This window comes from Tachypleus tridentatus, chromosome 2, assembly GCF_004210375.1.
Source record: "Tachypleus tridentatus isolate NWPU-2018 chromosome 2, ASM421037v1, whole genome shotgun sequence".
Lineage (NCBI taxonomy): Eukaryota > Metazoa > Arthropoda > Merostomata > Xiphosura > Limulidae > Tachypleus > Tachypleus tridentatus.
In genome coordinates this window covers 9370175-9390988 of record NC_134826.1, presented here as the reverse complement: position 1 = coordinate 9390988, position 20814 = coordinate 9370175, and the positions used below count along the sequence as shown (strand labels likewise).

Sequence of the window (20814 nt, the reverse complement as noted above, 5' to 3'; positions counted from 1 at the left end):
TTACTTCTTTATGTTCCATATTTCTAAGTTTTTAATTCCCAATTTTTTATTTATTTTGTTATTATTTTATGTATTGTTTTTTGGGTAGGGGGCATAGTGAGTAAATGAAAACATGTGTGACGTTAACGTTGACAGGGGAAGTAATTCTTGTAAGTTTTGATATTTGTAATTTGTGTCTAATAATAGTAATGGATAAATATACATATATGGTGAATTTATATTCTTTGTAAATTCAAATTTTATTCTCAAGCACTGTTAAAAGTTTAACAACAACATCGTTTCGCAGCTTTTTCAGGAGCATCCAGTAAAACACAGCGTGTCTTCCGTACATAATTATCTTTCATGGAAATTAAATAATTGACTTGATTTAACATAGTATCTTTGTTACTCGATAAATTTCCATAGCAAGTAATTTAGCTCATAATCTAGGACTACTGATTTTATTTTTTCTGTTGGATAAATTAATGAACATTTTTGGTTTTCTTAGGAAACCGCTTTTCAGAACTATTGAAACTTGGATTAGGAAAATGTAAACCTTGAAAGATTTCAACATTTCACAAAAATCATTTTATTTTCAGTTTATCCAGAAACTTAACAACACACGTAACTATTTTACCAAAGAGTAAATCATAACTTCATTCCTTTTTGAGAAACTTCTAATATGAAAACATGATTTTGCATGCTCCAACATAGAATGATAGAGTTTAGTGTTGTTGTTTTATATCTGACAAGGTGTGTTACTGAGTGATCTCTAGATTTGTTCTGTCTATGACATAAGTAGTGTTACTAAGTGAACTCTAGGTTTGCTCTGTCTCTGACATAAGTAGTGTTACTGAGTGATCTTTAGGTTGTTTCATATTTTATTTAACATGTTTTGTTTTTTTCTCACTATAGACTGAATTATAGGAATGCTATGGAAGTCTGCTAAATGCATATTACAATGAGAATATTAATCAGAAGCTGGGTTAATGGAATGTTTAGGCACATTTCACTGAAGAGGAAAAATCCTGTTTTGAGTTTAATTGCAGGTGTTCTTGTTGGTTTTTTCCTAACATTGTATTTTCACAATGCCCTTCTCCCCGAAGGACGAACATATACATGCTTTATTCAAAAACAAGGAAGCGTTATGGTGTACAAGCGAGCCCCACCTGTAGATCTGACAACTTTGACGGAGGATAAGCGATTACTTTTTGTAGGAGTAATGACAGCTGAAAAGTTTCTTGACTCGAGAGCAGTAGCTGTTTATGAGACCTGGGGCAAAATAATTCCAGGAAAAATTATATTTTTTTCTAGCAGTAATTCTAAGGCATCATCGCAGCTTCCACTGGTGACACTACCAGGAGTTGATGACTCATTACCCTCCACAAAAGAAATCTTTTCTGATGCTTAAGTACATGTATGATCATTTTATAGATAAATTTGAGTGGTTCATGAGGGCAGATGATGACGTTTATGTTCGGACAGACAAGTTGGAGAAATTTTTACGATCCATCAACAGTAGTAAAGCTCAGTTCATTGGTCAGGCTGGACTTGGAAATAAAGATGAATTTGGACAGTTGAGTCTTGATGATGGTGAAAACTTCTGTATGGGTGGTCCTGGGATGTTAATGAGTAGGGAGACACTACAGCTTTTGGCACCTCATATACGTTATTGTCTTAAACATTTATATTCTACGCATGAAGATGTTGAACTTGGAAGATGTATACGCAGATTTGTTGGTATACCTTGTACCTGGTCATATGAGGTTAGTATTCAACAAACTTATTCCAATAGTGAATATAACAAATAAATGTATTTACACAGTTTTCATGTATGTATGTTAATGTCATTTATTTGTTATTGTTTTATCTATGTGTACTGGGATAAATCCTCAACTTTGCAAAACATTAATACGTTTAACACCTAGTCTGTGAGTTGATGAGAATGATGTAGGAGATTGGGTGGGCTTCAGAGGGTGCCATGATATCTGGTATTTGTATTAGAATAAAAATACTGTACCCTAATAAAGGGCGTGATATTTTAATGTCGAGAAAACTACACATTATCATTAATAATGTTCTAATAAACCTTTCAATTTTATAGGGTTGACCACACTGTATTTCTTTTGCACAAACTGTCACATGTGTTCACTTAGTTATCTTATAGCAATAGGTAAATTTCATGAAATCTTCCTTGGTCATATCTAGTGACAGAACTCATGAAAACTGAGGGGAAAGAAGCTTTTTAAAACTGAGGAATTAGATCTTGTATTGTCTAATATGTGTGGCCTCTACCATGTTTTTTGTATGGGGATATGGGTTTTACTTCTTCCTAACCTGAATATAGAGTGAAATAGATCATCGTGGTGAGAAATTCAAATTTTATGTAACATGAGGAGTTCAAGTTGCTGTTCAGAATGTGAAAGGAAAAGAATATTAGAAAGGTTTTCATGAGAATCAGTATTCTAAAAATGTGTCCCTGACTCACAGACTTGGGTGTTAAAGTAACGGTGAACACAGACTGGGTGTTACAGTCACCAGTGAACACAGACTGGGTGTTACAGTCACCAGTGAACACAGACTAAATGTTAAAGTCACCAGTGAACACAGACTGGGTGTTAAAGTCACCGTGAACACAGGCTGGGTGTTAAAGTAACCAGTGAACACAGACTGGGTGTTAAAGTAACCAGTGAACACAGGCTGGGTGTTAAAGTAACCAGTGAACACAGACTGGGTGTTAAAGTAACCAGTGAACACAGGCTGGGTGTTAAAGTAACCAGTGTACACAGGCTGGGTGTTAAAGTAACCAGTGTACACAGGCTGGATGTTAAAGTAACCAGTGTACACAGGCTGGGTGTTAAAGTAACCGGTGAATGCAGGCTGGATGTTAAAGTAACCAGTGAACGCAGACTGGGTGTTAAAGTAACCGGTGAATGCAGGCTGGGTGTTAAAGTAACCAGTGAACACAGACTGGGTGTTAAAGTAACTGGTGAACACAGACTGGGTGTTAAAGTAACTGGTGAACACAGACTGGGTGTTAAAGTAACTGGTGAACACAGACTGGGTGTTAAAGTAACTGGTGAACACAGACTGGGTGTTAAAGTAACTGGTGAACACAGACTGGGTGTTAAAGTAACTGGTGAACACAGACTGGGTGTTAAAGTAACCGGTGAACACAGACTGGGTGTTAAAGTACCCAGTGAATAAAAATATTGCTAATAGCAGGAAGTACTCAGCAATGTAGTTATAAATAGGAACTAAGTTTTATATGTTCACACTTAGACTTGTTCTGAGACAAAATGTTTTCTCTGTTGAGTATTGCTACATAACTAGAAGTATTCAGTGGTGAAGTAGAAATGTATCTCGGAACAGTTGGTATGGGTATTAACACTTATTGATAAGAAGAGAACAACATTTTAACCTTCTTAGGTCATCTTCAGGTTATTCTCAGGTTTATTAGTAAAAGTGTTAATACCCAGCTTTTCCGAGATACATTTTTAAATGAAGTGTGTATGTCACCACCAAGAGTTACTTCTCAGTTGTGAATTAAGCTTTACATGTTGATATTTAGACTTGTTTTGAAACCATATGTCTTCTCTGTTAAGAGTTACAATGGAATAGTTTGTTCATGATATCTGCTTTACTGGGCTTCCAAGTGCACCTTTATTACCTAAATGTTAACCTTTTTAAAACCTAACTGTTCATAACAGCTTTACCTTAAATAAATGTACACTGAAGTAAACAATTTTTTACTTTACATTTAAAATATAAAATTCATGTGTGAATGTTTGAGGGACATCATTTACTAGATCTTAGAGAGAGTAATTAAACTTCTGAGTTACAGTACAAGGAACATTACCCTCAATTGTTACACAGAAGTTAGGAATCAATTGTGTTTGAAATATTTATTCATACTTGATTTTATAAATCTTGATTAATGTGTAGCACTTACACAAGAGATTTCACTAAAATTAGTGTTTTTTGTGGGTTTTTTTTTCAGTCATTTTCAACATGTTGACAATAACAGAAACTGCTGGGCATTTGGTACAATTCAAATTTTAGTGTATATGAATATGGGAGACTACAATTAACTTTCATTAGTTATTATAGTTTAAAGATTCTCGTGTTTTTATTTTTAAATAAATCTACTGGAATCAGTTTCTCACTTATTCCTTATTTAAACAGTTGATTTATTTATTCAAGTAAAATGTTTTCAGTGTCTGCAATTGAGCATTTTTTACTGGAATTATTAGATTTATATGTTACAAAAGAGTTGACTAGAGATGAGTACCTTAAGATACAAACTTTATACACTCTCTCTCTAGAGTTGCCTCTTCTTGGATATAACATGATCTAATGCTTTAAACAGTGGAGAGTCCCACTTTCTGGTTGAAGTACATCAGTGTTCTTTTAAAATATTCAGGTATCACAGAACAATGATTAACTATGTTATTAAAAAAGTGCTTGAATAACAACAACACAAAACACACACTATGTATAGTTGAATTAGGATGCAGAAAAAGCATGAATTAATATAGTCTAACTTTGTAAAATGGACGGCAACTGTCTGTTGTGGAGACACAAGTGTAGACGATGATGATTTAAAAGTCTTCCATCTTTCATCAAATAGTATGGTTTAATTTATTACTAAAGTGAAACTGGACAAAGATTTCAGTAAAATATTTTTTTTACTAGTTTTAGTGAAGAATATTTTAAATGGGTAAATAGTGTTATTATTTCTGTAGATGCAGAATATTTTCTACCAGAATTTTGCCGGAGAAGAAACTTTCATGGGTCGACTAAAAATGAAAGAAGTCCACAGGGCCATTACACTCCATCCTATCAAGCAGCCTCCATACTTGTATCGACTTCACAGGTACTTTCTTCATTTGCAGTCACTGGAGTTGCGGTATAGGACCTTACTTCTTCACAGAGATATTTTGAACATGAATATGTTATTGGAAGCAAATGATTCCTTATCTCTGAATGGCAGAGTATCGTCATAACATGCAGCTGGGAGTAAAACCCGCTCTAAATAGATATCATCAAAAAATCGGGAAGATGTATTGGTCTGGGATTTTTCAGTAAGCACATGTACTCTGCCAATAATCCTAACCCAAAGAGGCGGATCGAAGCCTACACACAGACAGCTATAAATGACACTGTAATGGAAGTGATGGAAATAATCAACAAGTTTTCAAAACAGCGTGGAAGAGTCATTGAGTTTCAAGATATTCTTTATGGCTATCAGAGGGTGAACCCACTTTATGGAGTAGACTATGTTCTTGATCTCATGATGAAATACAAGAAATACAGAGGAAGAAAGATGACTGTCCCAGTGCATTCGTCATGCATATTTACAACAAACATTTTCTCAACCTGAAATAAGAGAAATCTCTTCATCGTACATCACAGACGAAATGAGGAATGAAGATTATACAGAATCTGGTGCCAAGATGTTAAGAAAAGTGACAGAAATCAATTTTATCCTTCCATTGGCTGGTAGAACTTCAACATTTCACAGATTTTTATCAAACTTTGAAGAGGTTTGTTTACAGAACAAAGAAGGAGTGACATTGGCAGTTGTGCTGTTTAGTATGAGTGATGGTGACAGTGTTGATGCTAAGACAGCCCTACAAGGATTACAGATGCGATATCCAAAGTATTCACTGAGGATTTTAGAATCCAGTGGTTCGTTCTCACGGGCAATGGCTCTTGAAATTGGTGCTAAGCTGTTTCCTTCAGATGCTCTTCTTTTTTTATTGATGTTGATATGATGTTTGATAGAAATGTTCTAAAGCGTGTTCGTTTAAACACAGTCCAAGGAAAACAAGTGTACTTTCCTATAGTATTCAGCCAGTATAGTCCACAGTTTGTACCAAAGGGTTCCAAACCAAATTTCATTCATGATGAAACAGGTTACTGGCGACAGTTTGGGTACGGGATAGTAAGCTTGTATAATAGTGATCTTTATGCTGTTGGAGGGCTGGATACAACTATTCATGGCTGGGGCAAAGAAGATGTTGATTTGTACACAAAAGTGGTCCACAGTAACATCTCGGTCTTTCGAGCAGCTGACCCAGGGCTTATCCACATTTTTCATGACATAAAATGTGATTCTCAACTGGAAGTAACACAATTCAGATGTGTATTGGTAGTAAGTTATCGAGTTTAGGTTCCCAGGAAAGCTTAGCTCAAAAAATATTCAACAATCCAGAGCAATTCCTAGACTAATTATGATAGTCAAGATTCTCATGGCCTGTCAAAGAAAGTATCTCATTATTAATGTTTTGAAATTTTCTTTGTAATATATAACACATCATTCTACTTTACTATAGTAAACAAAATACTGTTTTTTATGTATGTATGATAGTGGTCAGTAATCAAAGTTTATAATTTTTTATTTACCTTTATAATAATAATAAAATATATATTCTTTGATAGATTGTTTTGGCAGAGTATTCATGATGAAACTTTGTAGAATGGATGGCAACTGCTTGTGTTTGCACAATAGGCAGTTGCTGTCCACTCTACAAAGTTTTTTCAAAAATATATATTATTTATTTACACTTTTGCTTTAATTTAGGCAGCAGTGTAGGAAGAAATGAGATAATTTTTGTTCCTAAAAATTTTATCAGTAGTGTATCAAGTCTCCTGCTGATATATTAGTGATTAGTCTTTTTCATCACCACATGCTATTTTTGAATCTCTCTCGTCATTGTTGCAGTGCTTAATGTTTGTAATTTGTATTTTTGTACAACTTGACGTATTTTATATAAGAATAAAATTTGTATAAACAGATAATTTCCATACTGTAATAAGATTTTTTTCACTAAAGATTACATTTTTAGGAACTTGTGTCAAATTAATCTAGTAAGTTCTCTGAAGATTTATTGAACAGTAAAAACATAAGTGGTATCACAATTATCCTTAACACAAAATATTTCAAGGACTATGACCAATCAAGAAGGCCTCAAAAAACTTTGAGTGTAACTCTGTGATTATCAAACAACTCCTTACTTCTGTTTATAAAAATAGTAATTTGCAGTATCAGGATAATAATGTAAGTTTTTATTGTTAGCTTGAGTTGTATAGCAGATTAGTTATTGAACAGAATTTTCAGATAACACCTCTATTTATGTTATTTGTAGATTTAAGAAGACATAATAAGTAAATAAATCCATTTGTTGAGTGCCATTAAATGCATGAAATATTTAATCATCTAGTGATCTCTATTGGTTTGCATCTGTATATTATAATTGTGTAAAGTTTCCATGGTTATAGCAATAACAAAAAATGTTAAGTCTAACAAATGTAAATAGCAGATTTGTTTTTTCATTGTAAAATACTGAAATTTTCAACAACAAAAAACTTTCTTTTTAGGCTTAATAAAAATGGACTGCAGATTTATTATTTTTTTATAACAATGGTGAAAATTGCCCAAGTTTACAATAACAAAATTTTAGGCCTAACAAAAGTGGATTGTATGTTCATTATTTTCTCAAGTTAGTCTGTTAATAATTTTTAGTGAGAGGTGCATAAAAATAGATATTAGAGCAATGTGTTTCCTGCAGCATTGTCAAGGAGGATTTTCATTGAATATCAGCACTCATCAGCTGAGTTGGATTTATAGCAAGAAAAAAAAAAACATGTTAGTCTGTTCACTAATTTTTAAAAAAATGTATGAATAAAACATCTATAGTTAAGTGTGATAGTAAATCTGGTCATTCTTTTTTAATTTAATGATATTTGTTGAGAAAATTGGTGTGATATACTATTAGTAATACAATTTAATTGTTGTTTGTAAGGAATCAAAGTTACCTACAGAAATAGAGGTCACAAATTGGTGTATAATTGTGCCTAATTTATATCCACTTCTCTAGATGTTTCCTTTATGCAAGTTACAATATTATTTGTAATGCAACATAAAGAGAAACTGGAAGTTCTGAGTGGGATCTCTACTCCATGCAACTCTGGGCTAAAGAACCACGTCAGAGACTCCTATGATTCATGTAAAGCCATTCCTAATATTGAACCAACTGACCAATAGAAAGGCACCAAGCAGAACTTGGTTTGTTTAGCCGTTTGAATCAAATAGTCATTGGCTGTTACTTTTATGACATGTCCACAGCTAAAAAATGTGGAGTATGGTCATGGCTGTTATAACTTTAGATTTGCAGTCCAGCACTGTGACCACTAGCCTGCAATTTGAGGAAAGGTTATGTCTTATTTGCTAAATTACTTTAACAGTTTGGTAGGTGATGCAAGGCTTATTAACAAGTTGGCATATTAATAATAAATTAAATCTTAGATTCTTCATTAATTGTTTTAAAGGAAAATTAAGTTTTATAACATTAGTACTGTGTTTATTTGGTTTTCACTAAATTTTTTTTGTTTTCCTTGAGCTAGCTGCTTTCAGATAATTACACAGAAAAACATTGTTCATTTATAATAAATTTATTCTCATGATTTATACTTCCATTGTTCAAAATCGATATATCTGATAATTATCTACATTTTCATCAACATAAAATCTAAATTTCAAAATTGCATAACTCTATTACATATATTTTCATTTTAAATAAAAATCAAAGTCAAGACTCAATTCTGAAGGTAAAATCAAATCAAACAGGTCTTAAAACTACCTAAAAATGAATAACTTATAAAAACTTAATTTGTGGTTATTCTTAATGAACCCTAACCCAGCACTTGTTCTAACTGGTTTTAAATAGAAAAAACACAAATAATCCCCACGTTTTGTTAGGGTATCGTACAGTTTTAAAACTGAAAGAGAAACTTAGGATTATCAGAGCTTTGTCTATAATACTTGAATATGTTAACTAAAACTTTGATGTTATGTTCAGAATTCATGAAATTAATCATCTGACAGCGAGATCTATTGTAGCTAGTTTATTCACTTTTCCATGTGTATATATATCATTAGTATCATAATTTTTTTTTCAAAATTTATTAGAAATCAAAGAGCAAAGAGGAAGATGACATACAAAATAAACTTTAATTATGAAGAGTGACAGCAAGGTTATTTAAATTGTTTTTCAACTAATTTACATACACTCAATAGTATATATTTATATGTGAACATTTTATGCAAAGTGCTATCAAATTGTCAACCATTATTCATTTTAATTATATAAAGAATAAGTGTATTCACAGAGAAAGTTTGAAAAATAAATTAATAATCACAAATAATGTATGAACTCCAACTTCTATAATAAAACTCAGATGTAGTCACTGAGACAAGAAAATATAATTCTTTCCTGATTTATTATATTGTCATTTAAAGGTACACTTTTACTGCCAATTTATAGATTTCTTATTATACAACTGTTATTACCAACTTCACTCTAGGAAAAATGTGTTACCAGATAAGTAACAAACTGTTCATATCAGAATGTTAATGTGTGACACATTTTTACAGACAGTACCAACATGGCATCAACAATAAAAAGGTCTTTAAAGTCTGGAATGTTCATTATTATTTTCTTTGAAAGATATAGAAAATAAAACAACATTTTATATGCAAAAACGGCTCGTTTTGGGTTGAGAAAATATTTTACATAGAAGAGCGAACAACGTTTCGACCTTCTTCGGTCATCGTCAGGTTCACAAAGAAAGAGGTAACTGACCGGAAGCTGACCACATGTTTGAAAGGGGTTGTGTAACTTGACGATGACCGAAGAAGGTCGAAACGTTGTTCGCTCTTCTATGTAAAATATTTTCTCAACCCAAACGAGCCGTTTTTGCATATAAATTTCTCAACAAGTGGGTTTCTCGACATCACTGATTAAAACAACATTTTATTCACATTAAGAAGTTTCAATCGACTCACAAACGAAAACATAACAAGTTTAATCACAGTCATTATTATTACAATGTAATGAAAACTTAAGTTTTCTTCTTCGTCATGTCACACAGAAACTGATATAACGTGAGGTATAAGTAAATGAAATACATTTTAATTTTGTTATTTTTTACAAAACTTCCACATAATTTCCAGGAAACAGTCCTTCTTTTCCTTTCAGCTTACCTAACCACCATCCAGAAGGATCTAAAAAAGGACAAGATTAAAAATCAGAATATATTGATTACACTACACAACAATATTTTTTAAACGTTTTTCTTCCTGAAAAGTTTTTGCTGATTGTGACAGGTACCTGGTTGGTATGCACAAATATAGTTTTGGTTTTGCTTCATCATGTAGGAACACTGAGAAATATACAGTTAACTGTTTACCCGGCAATAATGTATTTAATTGAGTGTATATTTCTAATATGCTGTTAAGTTCAACATAATTAAAAGTGTTTTGCTCCTGATTTTCGTTTGTATTCAATGTCCGGTGCATCATGTTGCAGTGTCCAACAGTAGTCAGCAAGCATTGATGGATTCTAGTTGCCCTGATATCATTCTTCCATTGTAGCAATGTCCTGGTGAAACCTTTCGCCATGTTCGTCACTGACAGCACTGAGATTTGCGGAGAAGTTCAACTGTGAGTGGAGGAAATGAATCTTGAGTGACATGTTGCACTTCATTGTTTTGTAAGCTTTGAGAAGTTCGTCTACCAGCTGAATGTAATGTGGGGCTTTGTAATTGTCAACAACGTCTTTGAAGGCTCTCCAGGCAATTTTTCCGGCCCAACTAACAGATCTTTGAACCGCTTGTCACTTATAACATGTCTGATCTTAGGGCCAACAAAAATGCCCTCTTTGATTTTTGCCTCAGTTATTCTTGGGAACATCTGTCTTAAATAATGAAAACCTTCACCTTCTTTGTTCATTGCTTTCACAAAATTTTTCATAAGTCAATTTTATGTGAAGAGGAGGCAAAAAAATCTTTCCTGGGTCGACAAGCAGTTCAACTCCACATTTTTTTTGTCCAGGAACTAACTTTTTATGGAGTGGCCAGCTCTCTCTAGAATAATGTGTCTATTTGGCACACGACTGTTCCATTCACAGATGAAACAACAGTACTTTGTATAGCCAAGCTGCAGTCCCAGTAACAGAGCAACGACTTTCAGATCTCCACAGTTATTCCAGTTGTACTTGCTGTACTGGATGTGCTTCAGCAACATTTCCATGTTCTCATAAGTTTCTTTCATGTGTGCTGCATAGCCAACAGGTATTGAAGGGTGAACGTCGTCATTGTGTAACAGAACAGCTTTACGGCTTAATATTGATGAATCAATAAAGAGACGTCACTCTTGTGGTCATGGTCACAACCCAAAGCAGAGAACAATTGTTCTATGTCAACAGAGAAACAGAGACTGTCAACTTGTGCAAAGAAATTTTCGTACCTGGTGACATCATTCCTGCAGTCTCAAACCCAGCCATTCGAATTTTGCTTTAGACAGACCCAAATTTCTGACCAGATCGTTTAATTCTGACTGTGCTATGAAATGTGGATCACCTGAGGAGCATGGTTCAAAATGTGGATCAATGTTACTGCCAGTTCCCTGCATTGCAGTTTCTTCATCTGGTTCATCTAAGGTCCACTCATCTGGTGGTTTTGGAATCAGAAGACTGTCGTCATGTGGCACAGGTCTCATTACTGAAGGCAAACTAGGGTATTCAATTGACTTCTTGTTTTTGGCAGAGAAACCAGACACATTAGTCAAACAGAAGTAACAGTCTGTCACGTGGTCTTTGTGTTCTTGCCATATCATCGGGATAGCAAACAGCATTGTCTTTCGAGTGCCTCTGAGCCAAGCTTTCAGACAAACAGTACATATGCTTTCTTCACAAGAGCAGTCATTGAGCATCTCTGATAAACAAGCGTATACTCGCCACAAATACAGCAGAATGTATCACGGCTGTTACGACATTGACGAGACATATTGGCCGATACCATTCGTCCTGTAAAACATCTTACTTACTTGTTACAGTGCTACTGAGGCAATGCTATGTTCTGAAACAATACGTACACACTATAAGGTCTATAATAATCCAATGAGCAGTATCTGTGTATGCAAGCCACTGTTATAGCCTGCTGAGACAGTGTCAAGCTGGCTCCAGCCTGCCCAGGCTGCATACTTCCACAGAACAGCTTCCAGCCTTGCTTAATTTCATGCCTGGACATGCCCAGACTGCACAAAACATTGTTCATAGGTCTCTTAAGAAACGAACATTTTTGGACACAAATATGAGAAAAAACATGACAAAACTGAAGATTTCAAAGAAATGATACGTGATGGGCAAATTTGGATGTGATTTTCGTAATCAGCAGCTAAAAGTCTAAGGAACATCCAACAGTGTTCAAGAAGCAAAAACTTTGTTATGCAGTGTTATATTTTATTGTAACTTATTTACGTAGTAATTAATTTATAAATTTTTCAGTGACCTAATTTGCTGGTTCAGCAACTGAATAAAAAATATTCTGATTAAACATCTTAAAAATGTGTTTAGAAAGTTGAATTAAGCTTTGAAAATATGATAGAATTTGGAAATGACACTATAGTTATTTTACAGTGGTGAAGCAAGCCTCTTATCACTAAGAACTGAAGTTACAGTTTGACACACATCTGTAACTAAACATACAAAAACAAAGCTAGTAATAAAATGTATTCACTATATCTATGATTTGGAAAAGCTATGCTTTCGAAAGATTAAACCTTTTGTCTGGAATTTAGAAAACAGAAATGGTGGGACTAATTAATTTATTAAATATTAGTTACTATAAGAACAAGGTAATCATATGGTTATTAATAATAAACATTTTAAAGCAGAGAACATTTATTTCTTGAAATAAACTAGAAGATAACCTCCAACTGACTTATCACTTGCAAGTTAAGACAAAATTAATGCTCCTCTATATCATTAAAACAGTTGTCTACATTATTACCTCAAAGACTTCTTCACTTGGATAAACAGTATTCAAATTACCATATTACCTCTAGTGGTAATTTATTCACTGTAACCTCACCTTGTTTTACAATGCCTATCAAAACTCCAGCCTCAAAAGACAGTTCATCGGTATCTTGTGCATCATAAGCATATAGAGTCCTACACTGTGGTAAGGCAGGCTTAGGTTTTGTTGGAGGCTTGGGTTTTCCACCACCAGGTAAAGGTTTGTTTTCTCTCATACTCTGTCTCTTAATCCTAAAACGAAAACAAAATAATAATTTACCAACAAAAGTGTTTTTTATCAATTTTTTTCTTTTTTAGGTAAATAAATAAAATCTATTTAAAACACTTCTGGGCAGGCCCTTTAAAACATCAGCTTTATTACTACAGCTTTCACGAGAATAAAAAAAATCACAACATGTTATGTGTAATTAAAGGACAACAACGAACATTTTGGTTTTTCTATCCATTGGACTAAAGTAAAAAAGAACAACTCAAAATCAGTTTCTATTATTGAAACAGTTATCAACCTTTCCCATAACTCACTGCATCTACAACCTTTGAAGGCAACTTGTTCAACCTCCCTATTACAAAACTAAAGCAGTAATAGGTGAAGGTGACTCCTATCTTGTCGAAATGTATATTTGTGTCCACGAAATGGAATAACAAGATAATGCATCAACACTACCAATCAATCAGATCCCTTCTGACTGTTCTCAACAGAAAACAGGAAACTTTTCTTAATTCAACCACTTTTCTATTCCACGTATCATAATAACAACTGTGTACCTTTTCCAACAATTCAATGTCTTTCCAAAGGTTAGGAGTTCAAGACTGAACACAATACTCCAAATGTGGCCTCTGATCTATACAACCGATTCAAATTAATATAATATATAACAATTTTTTGTAATGATAGTGTTACTACTATAAGGTAATTATAGTGTTACTACTATAAAAACACACAACCATGATAATGTTACTACTATAAAAACTCACACAACCATGATAGTGTTACTACTATAAAAACACACACAACCATGATAATGTTACTACTATAAAAACACACACAACCAGGATAGTGTTACTACTATAAAAACACACACAATCATGATAGTGTTACTACTATAAAAACACATACAACCATGATAATGATAGTGTTACTACTATAAAAACACACACAACCATGATAATGTTACTACTATAAAAACACAAACAACCATGATAGTGTTACTACTATTAAAACTCCCACAACCATGATAGTGTTACTACTATAAAAACACACAAAACCATGATAGTGTTACTACAATAAAAACGCAAACAACCATGATAGTATTACTACCATAATGTAATGATAATGTTACTACTATAAAAACACACACAGCCACGATAGTGTTATTATTATAAAAACACACACAACCACGATAGTGTAAATACTATAAAAACACACACAACCATGATAGTGTTACTACTATAAAAACACAAACAACCATGATAGTATTACTACAATAAAAACACACACAACCATGATAGTGTTACTACTATCAAAACACACACAACCATGATAGTGTTACTACTATAAAAACACACACAACCATGATAGTGTTACTACTATGAAAACATACAACCATGATAATGATAGTGTTACTACTATAAAAACACACAACAATGATAGTATTACTACTATAAAAACACACACAACCATGATAGTATAACTACTATAAAAACACACACAACCATGATAATGTTACTACTATAAAAACACACACACAACCATGATAGTGTTACTACTATAAAAACACACACACAACCATGATAGTGTTACTACTATAAAAACACACACAACCATGATAGTGTTACTACTATAAAAACACACACAACCATGATAATGTTACTACTATAAAAACACACACAACCATGATAATGTTACTACTATAAAAAACACACAACCATGATAGTATTACTACTATAAAAACACACACGACCATGATAATGTTACTACTATGAAAACACACACAACCACAATAGTGTTACTACTATAAAAACACAAAAAACCATGATAGTATTACTACCATAATGTAATGATAATGTTACTACTATAAAAACACACACAACCATGATAGTGTTACTACTATAAAAACACACACAACCATGATAGTGTTACTACTATAAAAACACATACAACCATGATAGTGTTACTACTGTAAAAACACACACAACCATGATAGTGTTACTACTATAAAAACACACAACCATGATAGTGTTACTACTGTAAAAACACACACAACCATGATAGTATTACCACAATAAAATCACACAACCATGATAGTGTTACTACTATAAAAACTCACACAACCATGATAGTGTTACTACTATAAAAACACACAAAACCATGATAGTGTTATTATTATAAAAACACACACAACCACGAGAGTGTAAATACTATAAAAACACACACAACCACGAGAGTGTAAATACTATAAAAACACACACAACCATGATAATGTTACTACTATAAAAACACAAACAACCATGATAGTATTACTGCCATAATGTAATGATAATGTTACTACTATAAAAACACACACAACCATGATAGTGTTACTACTATAAAAACATACACAACCATGATAGTGTTACTACTATAAAACCACATACAACCATGATAGTGTTACTACTGTAAAAACACACACAACCATGATAGTGATACTACTATAAAAACACACAACCATGATAGTGTTACTACTGTAAAAACTCACACAACCATGATAGTTACTACTATAAAAACACACAAAACCATGATAGTGTTATTATTATAAAAACACACACAACCACGAGAGTGTAAATACTATAAAAACACACACAACCATGATAATGTTACTACTATAAAAACACACACAACCATGATAGTGTTACTACTATAAAAATACATACAACCATGATAATGATAGTGTTACTACTATAAAAACACACACAACCATGATAGTGTTACTACTATAAAACCACTCACAACCATGATAGTGTTACTACTATAAAAACACTCACAACCATGATAGTGTTACTACTATAAAAACACAGACAACCATGATAGTGTTACTACTATAAAAACACAGACAACCATGATAGTGTTACTACTATAAAAACACAGACAACCATGATAGTGTTACTACTATAAAAACACATACAACCATGATAGTGTTACTACTATAAAAACACACACAACCATGATAATGTTACTACTATGAAAACACACACAACCACAATAGTGTTACTACTATAAAACACAAACAACCATGATAGTATTACTACCATAATGTAATGATAATGTTACTACTATAAAAACACACACAACCATGATAGTGTTACTACCATAATGTAATGATAATGTTACTACTATAAAAACACACACAACCATGTTAATGTTACTACTATAAAAACACACACAATCATGATAATGTTACTACTATAAAAACACACAACCATGATAGTATTACTACTATAAAAACACACACAACCATGATAATGTTACTGCTACGAAAACACACACAACCATGATAGTGTTACTACTATAAAAACACACACAACCATGAGTGTGACTACTATAAAAACACACACAACCATGATAATGTTACTACTATAAAAACACACACAACCATGATAGTGTTACTACTATAAAAATACATACAACCATGATAATGATAGTGTTACTACTATAAAAACACACACAACCATGATAGTGTTACTACTATAAAAACACAAACAACCATGATAGTGTTACTACTATAAAAAACACAGACAACCATGATAGTGTTACTACTATAAAAACACATACAACCATGATAGTGTTACTACTATAAAAAACACACAACCATGATAATGTTACTACTATGAAAACACACACAACCACAATAGTGTTACTACTATAAAACACAAACAACCATGATAGTATTACTACCATAATGTAATGATAATGTTACTACTATAAAAACACACACAACCATGATAGTGTTACTACCATAATGTAATGATAATGTTACTACTATCATGACACACACAACCATGATAGTGTTACTACTATAAAAAAACACACAACAATGAGTGTGACTACTATAAAAACACACACAACCATGATAATGTTACTACTATAAAAACACACACAACCATGATAGTGATACTACTATAAAAATACATACAACCATGATAATGATAGTGTTACTACTATAAAAACACACACAACCATGATAGTGTTACTACTATAAAAACACTCACAACCATAATAGTGTTACTACTATAAAAACACAGACAACCATGATAGTGTTACTACTATAAAAACACATACAACCATGATAGTGTTACTACTATAAAAACACACACAACCATGATAATGTTACTACTATAAAACACAAACAACCATGATAGTATTACTACCATAATGTAATGATAATGTTACTACTATAAAAACACACACAATCACGATAATGTTACTACTATAAAAACACACAATCATGATAGTATTACTACTATAAAAACACACACAACCATGATAATGTTACTGCTACGAAAACACACACAACCATGATAGTGTTACTACTATAAAACCACTCACAACCATGATAGTGTTACTACTATAAAAACACTCACAACCATGATAGTGTTACTACTATAAAAACACAGACAACCATGATAGTGTTACTACTATAAAAACACACACAACCATGAGTGTGACTACTATAAAAACACACACAACCATGATAATGTTACTACTATGAAAATACATACAACCATGATAATGATAGTGTTACTACTATAAAAACACACACAACCATGATAGTGTTACTACTATAAAAACACTCACAACCATGATAGTGTTACTACTATAAAAACACACACAACCATGATAGTGTTACTACTATAAAAACACAGACAACCATGATAGTGTTACTACTATAAAAACACATACAACCATGATAGTGTTACTACTATAAAAACACACACAACCATGATAGTGTTACTACTATAAAAACACAGACAACCATGATAGTGTTACTACTATAAAAACACATACAACCATGATAGTGTTACTACTATAAAAAAACACACAACCATGATAATGTTACTACTATGAAAACACACACAACCACAATAGTGTTACTACTATAAAACACAAACAACCATGATAGTATTACTACCATAATGTAATGATAATGTTACTACTATAAAAACACACACAACCATGATAGTGTTACTACCATAATGTAATGATAATGTTACTACTATAAAAACACACACAACCATGATAATGTTACTATTATAAAAACACACACAATCATGATAGTGTTACTACTATCATGACACACACAACCATGATAGTGTTACTACCATAATGTAATGATAATGTTACTACTATAAAAACACACACAATCATGATAATGTTACTACTATAAAAACACACAACCATGATAGTATTACTACTATAAAAACACACACAACCATGATAATGTTACTGCTACGAAAACACACACAACCACAATAGTGTTACTACTATAAAAACACAAACAACCATGATAGTATTACAACCATAATGTAATGATAATGTTACTACTATAAAAACACACACAACCATGATAGTGTTACTACTGTAAAAACACACACAACCATGATAGTGTTATTACTATAAAAAGACACAACCATGATAGTGTTACTACTGTAAAAACACACACAACCATGATAGTGTTATTACTATAAAAACACACAACCATGATAGTGTTACTACTATAAAAACACACACAACCACATATTGCTTTGTTAAATATCTTTTGTTTTCACTATTATTGATGTTTTCATCGTGTCATTTAATGTTTCATGCACTATTTAAGTCTACACAACATATCTCAGAACAGCTGAAATGGGTATTAATACATTTATTGATCATGAGAAAACAATGTTTTGACCTTCAAAGATCATCTTCAGGTTAACAAAGATATTTTAGGGATTCCTAATTTCATTAAGAATACTGCAGCTAAGTGTTAACGTAACAAAGAATAGAAGTTGTAAACAATGTAAGATTTACTGAAGTAATCAAACATTGCTACACCTAAAAATAAAACACTGAAACTACTACATTAAAATCACTGAACTTTCATCTTTTAAAATTATAAAATATCATATTAATGAAAAACAAAACATTTTCATGTCAAATTATTGGGAATTATATTGAGATATATATAAATTTTCAAAAGTTGAGCAGTGTGACCACTTGTTGATGACAACTTCTATAATTTTACTTAAAGCTTGTGAAGCTAAATATAAACTTTGATTAAATTAGTTACTTTGAAATTCCAGCATCTGGTAAAACTTGCTGGACACATTGGTTTTCTTTAGAGGCACTTGTCTGTCTTGATATAACAGCTTGATTCAATCGGTGAGCTATCTGTTGTGTAAAGCCTTCAGGTAAAAAAGGTACTGTGTTGGAGTTATGCCTGATGTTTGTACTTCGTACCTTTCCTTTAGCACCAGTAGAGGGAACTGTAAGTCAATATTATAGAAATTCTAACCAAACACCTTTAAATAATCCAAAAGTGTCACCTTTGTGATACTAAATAGGTTATAACAATTTTTCATACCTTTTTCACCAAAAAATTAAAACTTCTATGATGAATTTTTAGGAAATTATCAAGAATATAAAAGGTAAAATTGAGATGTTGCATTTTCAATTACAATAAGAAGCACAAGTAATTGAAAACTATTTTCCTGTTAACATAAATTATTTTATTTATATTACTTATTTTAGCTGATTACTGAACATTTTGCTCTTTCTAAAAATTCCTAAATCTGAAAACTATTTTTAGTGAAATTTATCACAATGGTGATTAATTAATTAATTAAAATTAATTCAGTTGGAAACACTACAGAGAAGCTTCAGAATAAAATTTGAAAAAGTAGGTGTTTTTTATTTTTATGTTAGGGGAGAACTTCTAAACTACTCATGAAAATTTACCACGAAGATTTACTTGAATTATTATTGTTACCATGTGTAGATGATGTCCTTTCTTCCTCAGGAACAGGAGGTGGGGGAAAATTAGGAGGAGGAGGCGCTCTCCTGAGATGTTGATACGTTGACTTCGGTGGTTGTACATCACGCAAACCTCTCGTTGAAGATTTAAACTGGTTTAAGTTGTGGTCTACTGACTGCCGAAGTCCTGGCCCTAATGAGTAAAATGGTCAAGAATTCTTAGAATTTGACACTAACTGTCTGTCAGTAAGTTTAAAACAAAAACAAAAAAACTCCAGCATGTTACAACACACAAAGTACTAGGGCTACTTGCTTCAACAGCTGATCCTAAATTTCAACTGATAAACTAAAGGGAATGTGGCTAGTCAACATCTCACACTCTTGAAATACTTAAATGGAGTTGTGGGATTTAACTTTCAATTTTATAACACTACTTTTGCACTATCAAGACAGAAATCTGAACCCTCGTACTCACAGTTTGGCATGCTAACCCACTAAGCCATTCTCTGCTGATAACTGAACAGACATAAAACTTATCAAAATAGAAAGTGTTAAGTTTACAGTAGACATTATTAATAATACAATGAGATATTAAAGAAATTTCTTGGCTTTTGGCCATGAAATTTCTAATGTACACAAAACATTCTCAACATAAAATGTTAAGAAACAACCTTTCTTCACTTTTAAAGGTTTATTTCACAGTTTATAACCACAGTTTTTATCTTGTAGAATTCGAGCTTGTTTTTTTTCATGGTTGTGACTTAGCAAACTTCAAAATCAACATTGTTCACAGAATGTTTAACAATGGCATAAAACAATCAGGAAGGTTCTTTTATTGTACAGAACAAGATGAAATTATGAAGATCATTTCTTATGTTACTCTGAGAGATAGTTGTACTGTCACTGATTGTGTTTAATCCGATGACCACTGCTTTTTAACCACATAATGTCATTGAAACAGCTTCA

At 32.4% G+C, this 20814-nt stretch overlaps 1 protein-coding gene and 1 pseudogene across 2 annotated transcripts in view; one reads left to right on the top strand and one right to left on the bottom strand.

Moving 5' to 3' along the window:
* On the top strand, positions 1–6783 carry LOC143237829 (chondroitin sulfate synthase 1-like; annotated as a pseudogene). Its single transcript, XR_013020284.1, has 3 exons — positions 1–149; positions 895–1745; positions 4725–6783. The product of XR_013020284.1 is annotated as a chondroitin sulfate synthase 1-like (transcript).
* A 3042-nt stretch (positions 6784–9825) lies between these two features.
* The window catches only part of LOC143237813 (unconventional myosin-Ie-like), a 524866-nt gene continuing 513877 nt past the window's right edge, over positions 9826–20814 (bottom strand). Inside the window, exons 15-18 of the mRNA XM_076477435.1 lie at positions 19865–20041; positions 19166–19361; positions 12916–13091; positions 9826–10048 (exon numbers count right to left, since the gene is read on the bottom strand). Of these exons, the coding sequence (XP_076333550.1) occupies positions 9972–10048; positions 12916–13091; positions 19166–19361; positions 19865–20041 (626 nt within the window). The 3' untranslated portion in view covers positions 9826–9971. The remainder of the gene's footprint in view (positions 10049–12915; positions 13092–19165; positions 19362–19864; positions 20042–20814) is intronic.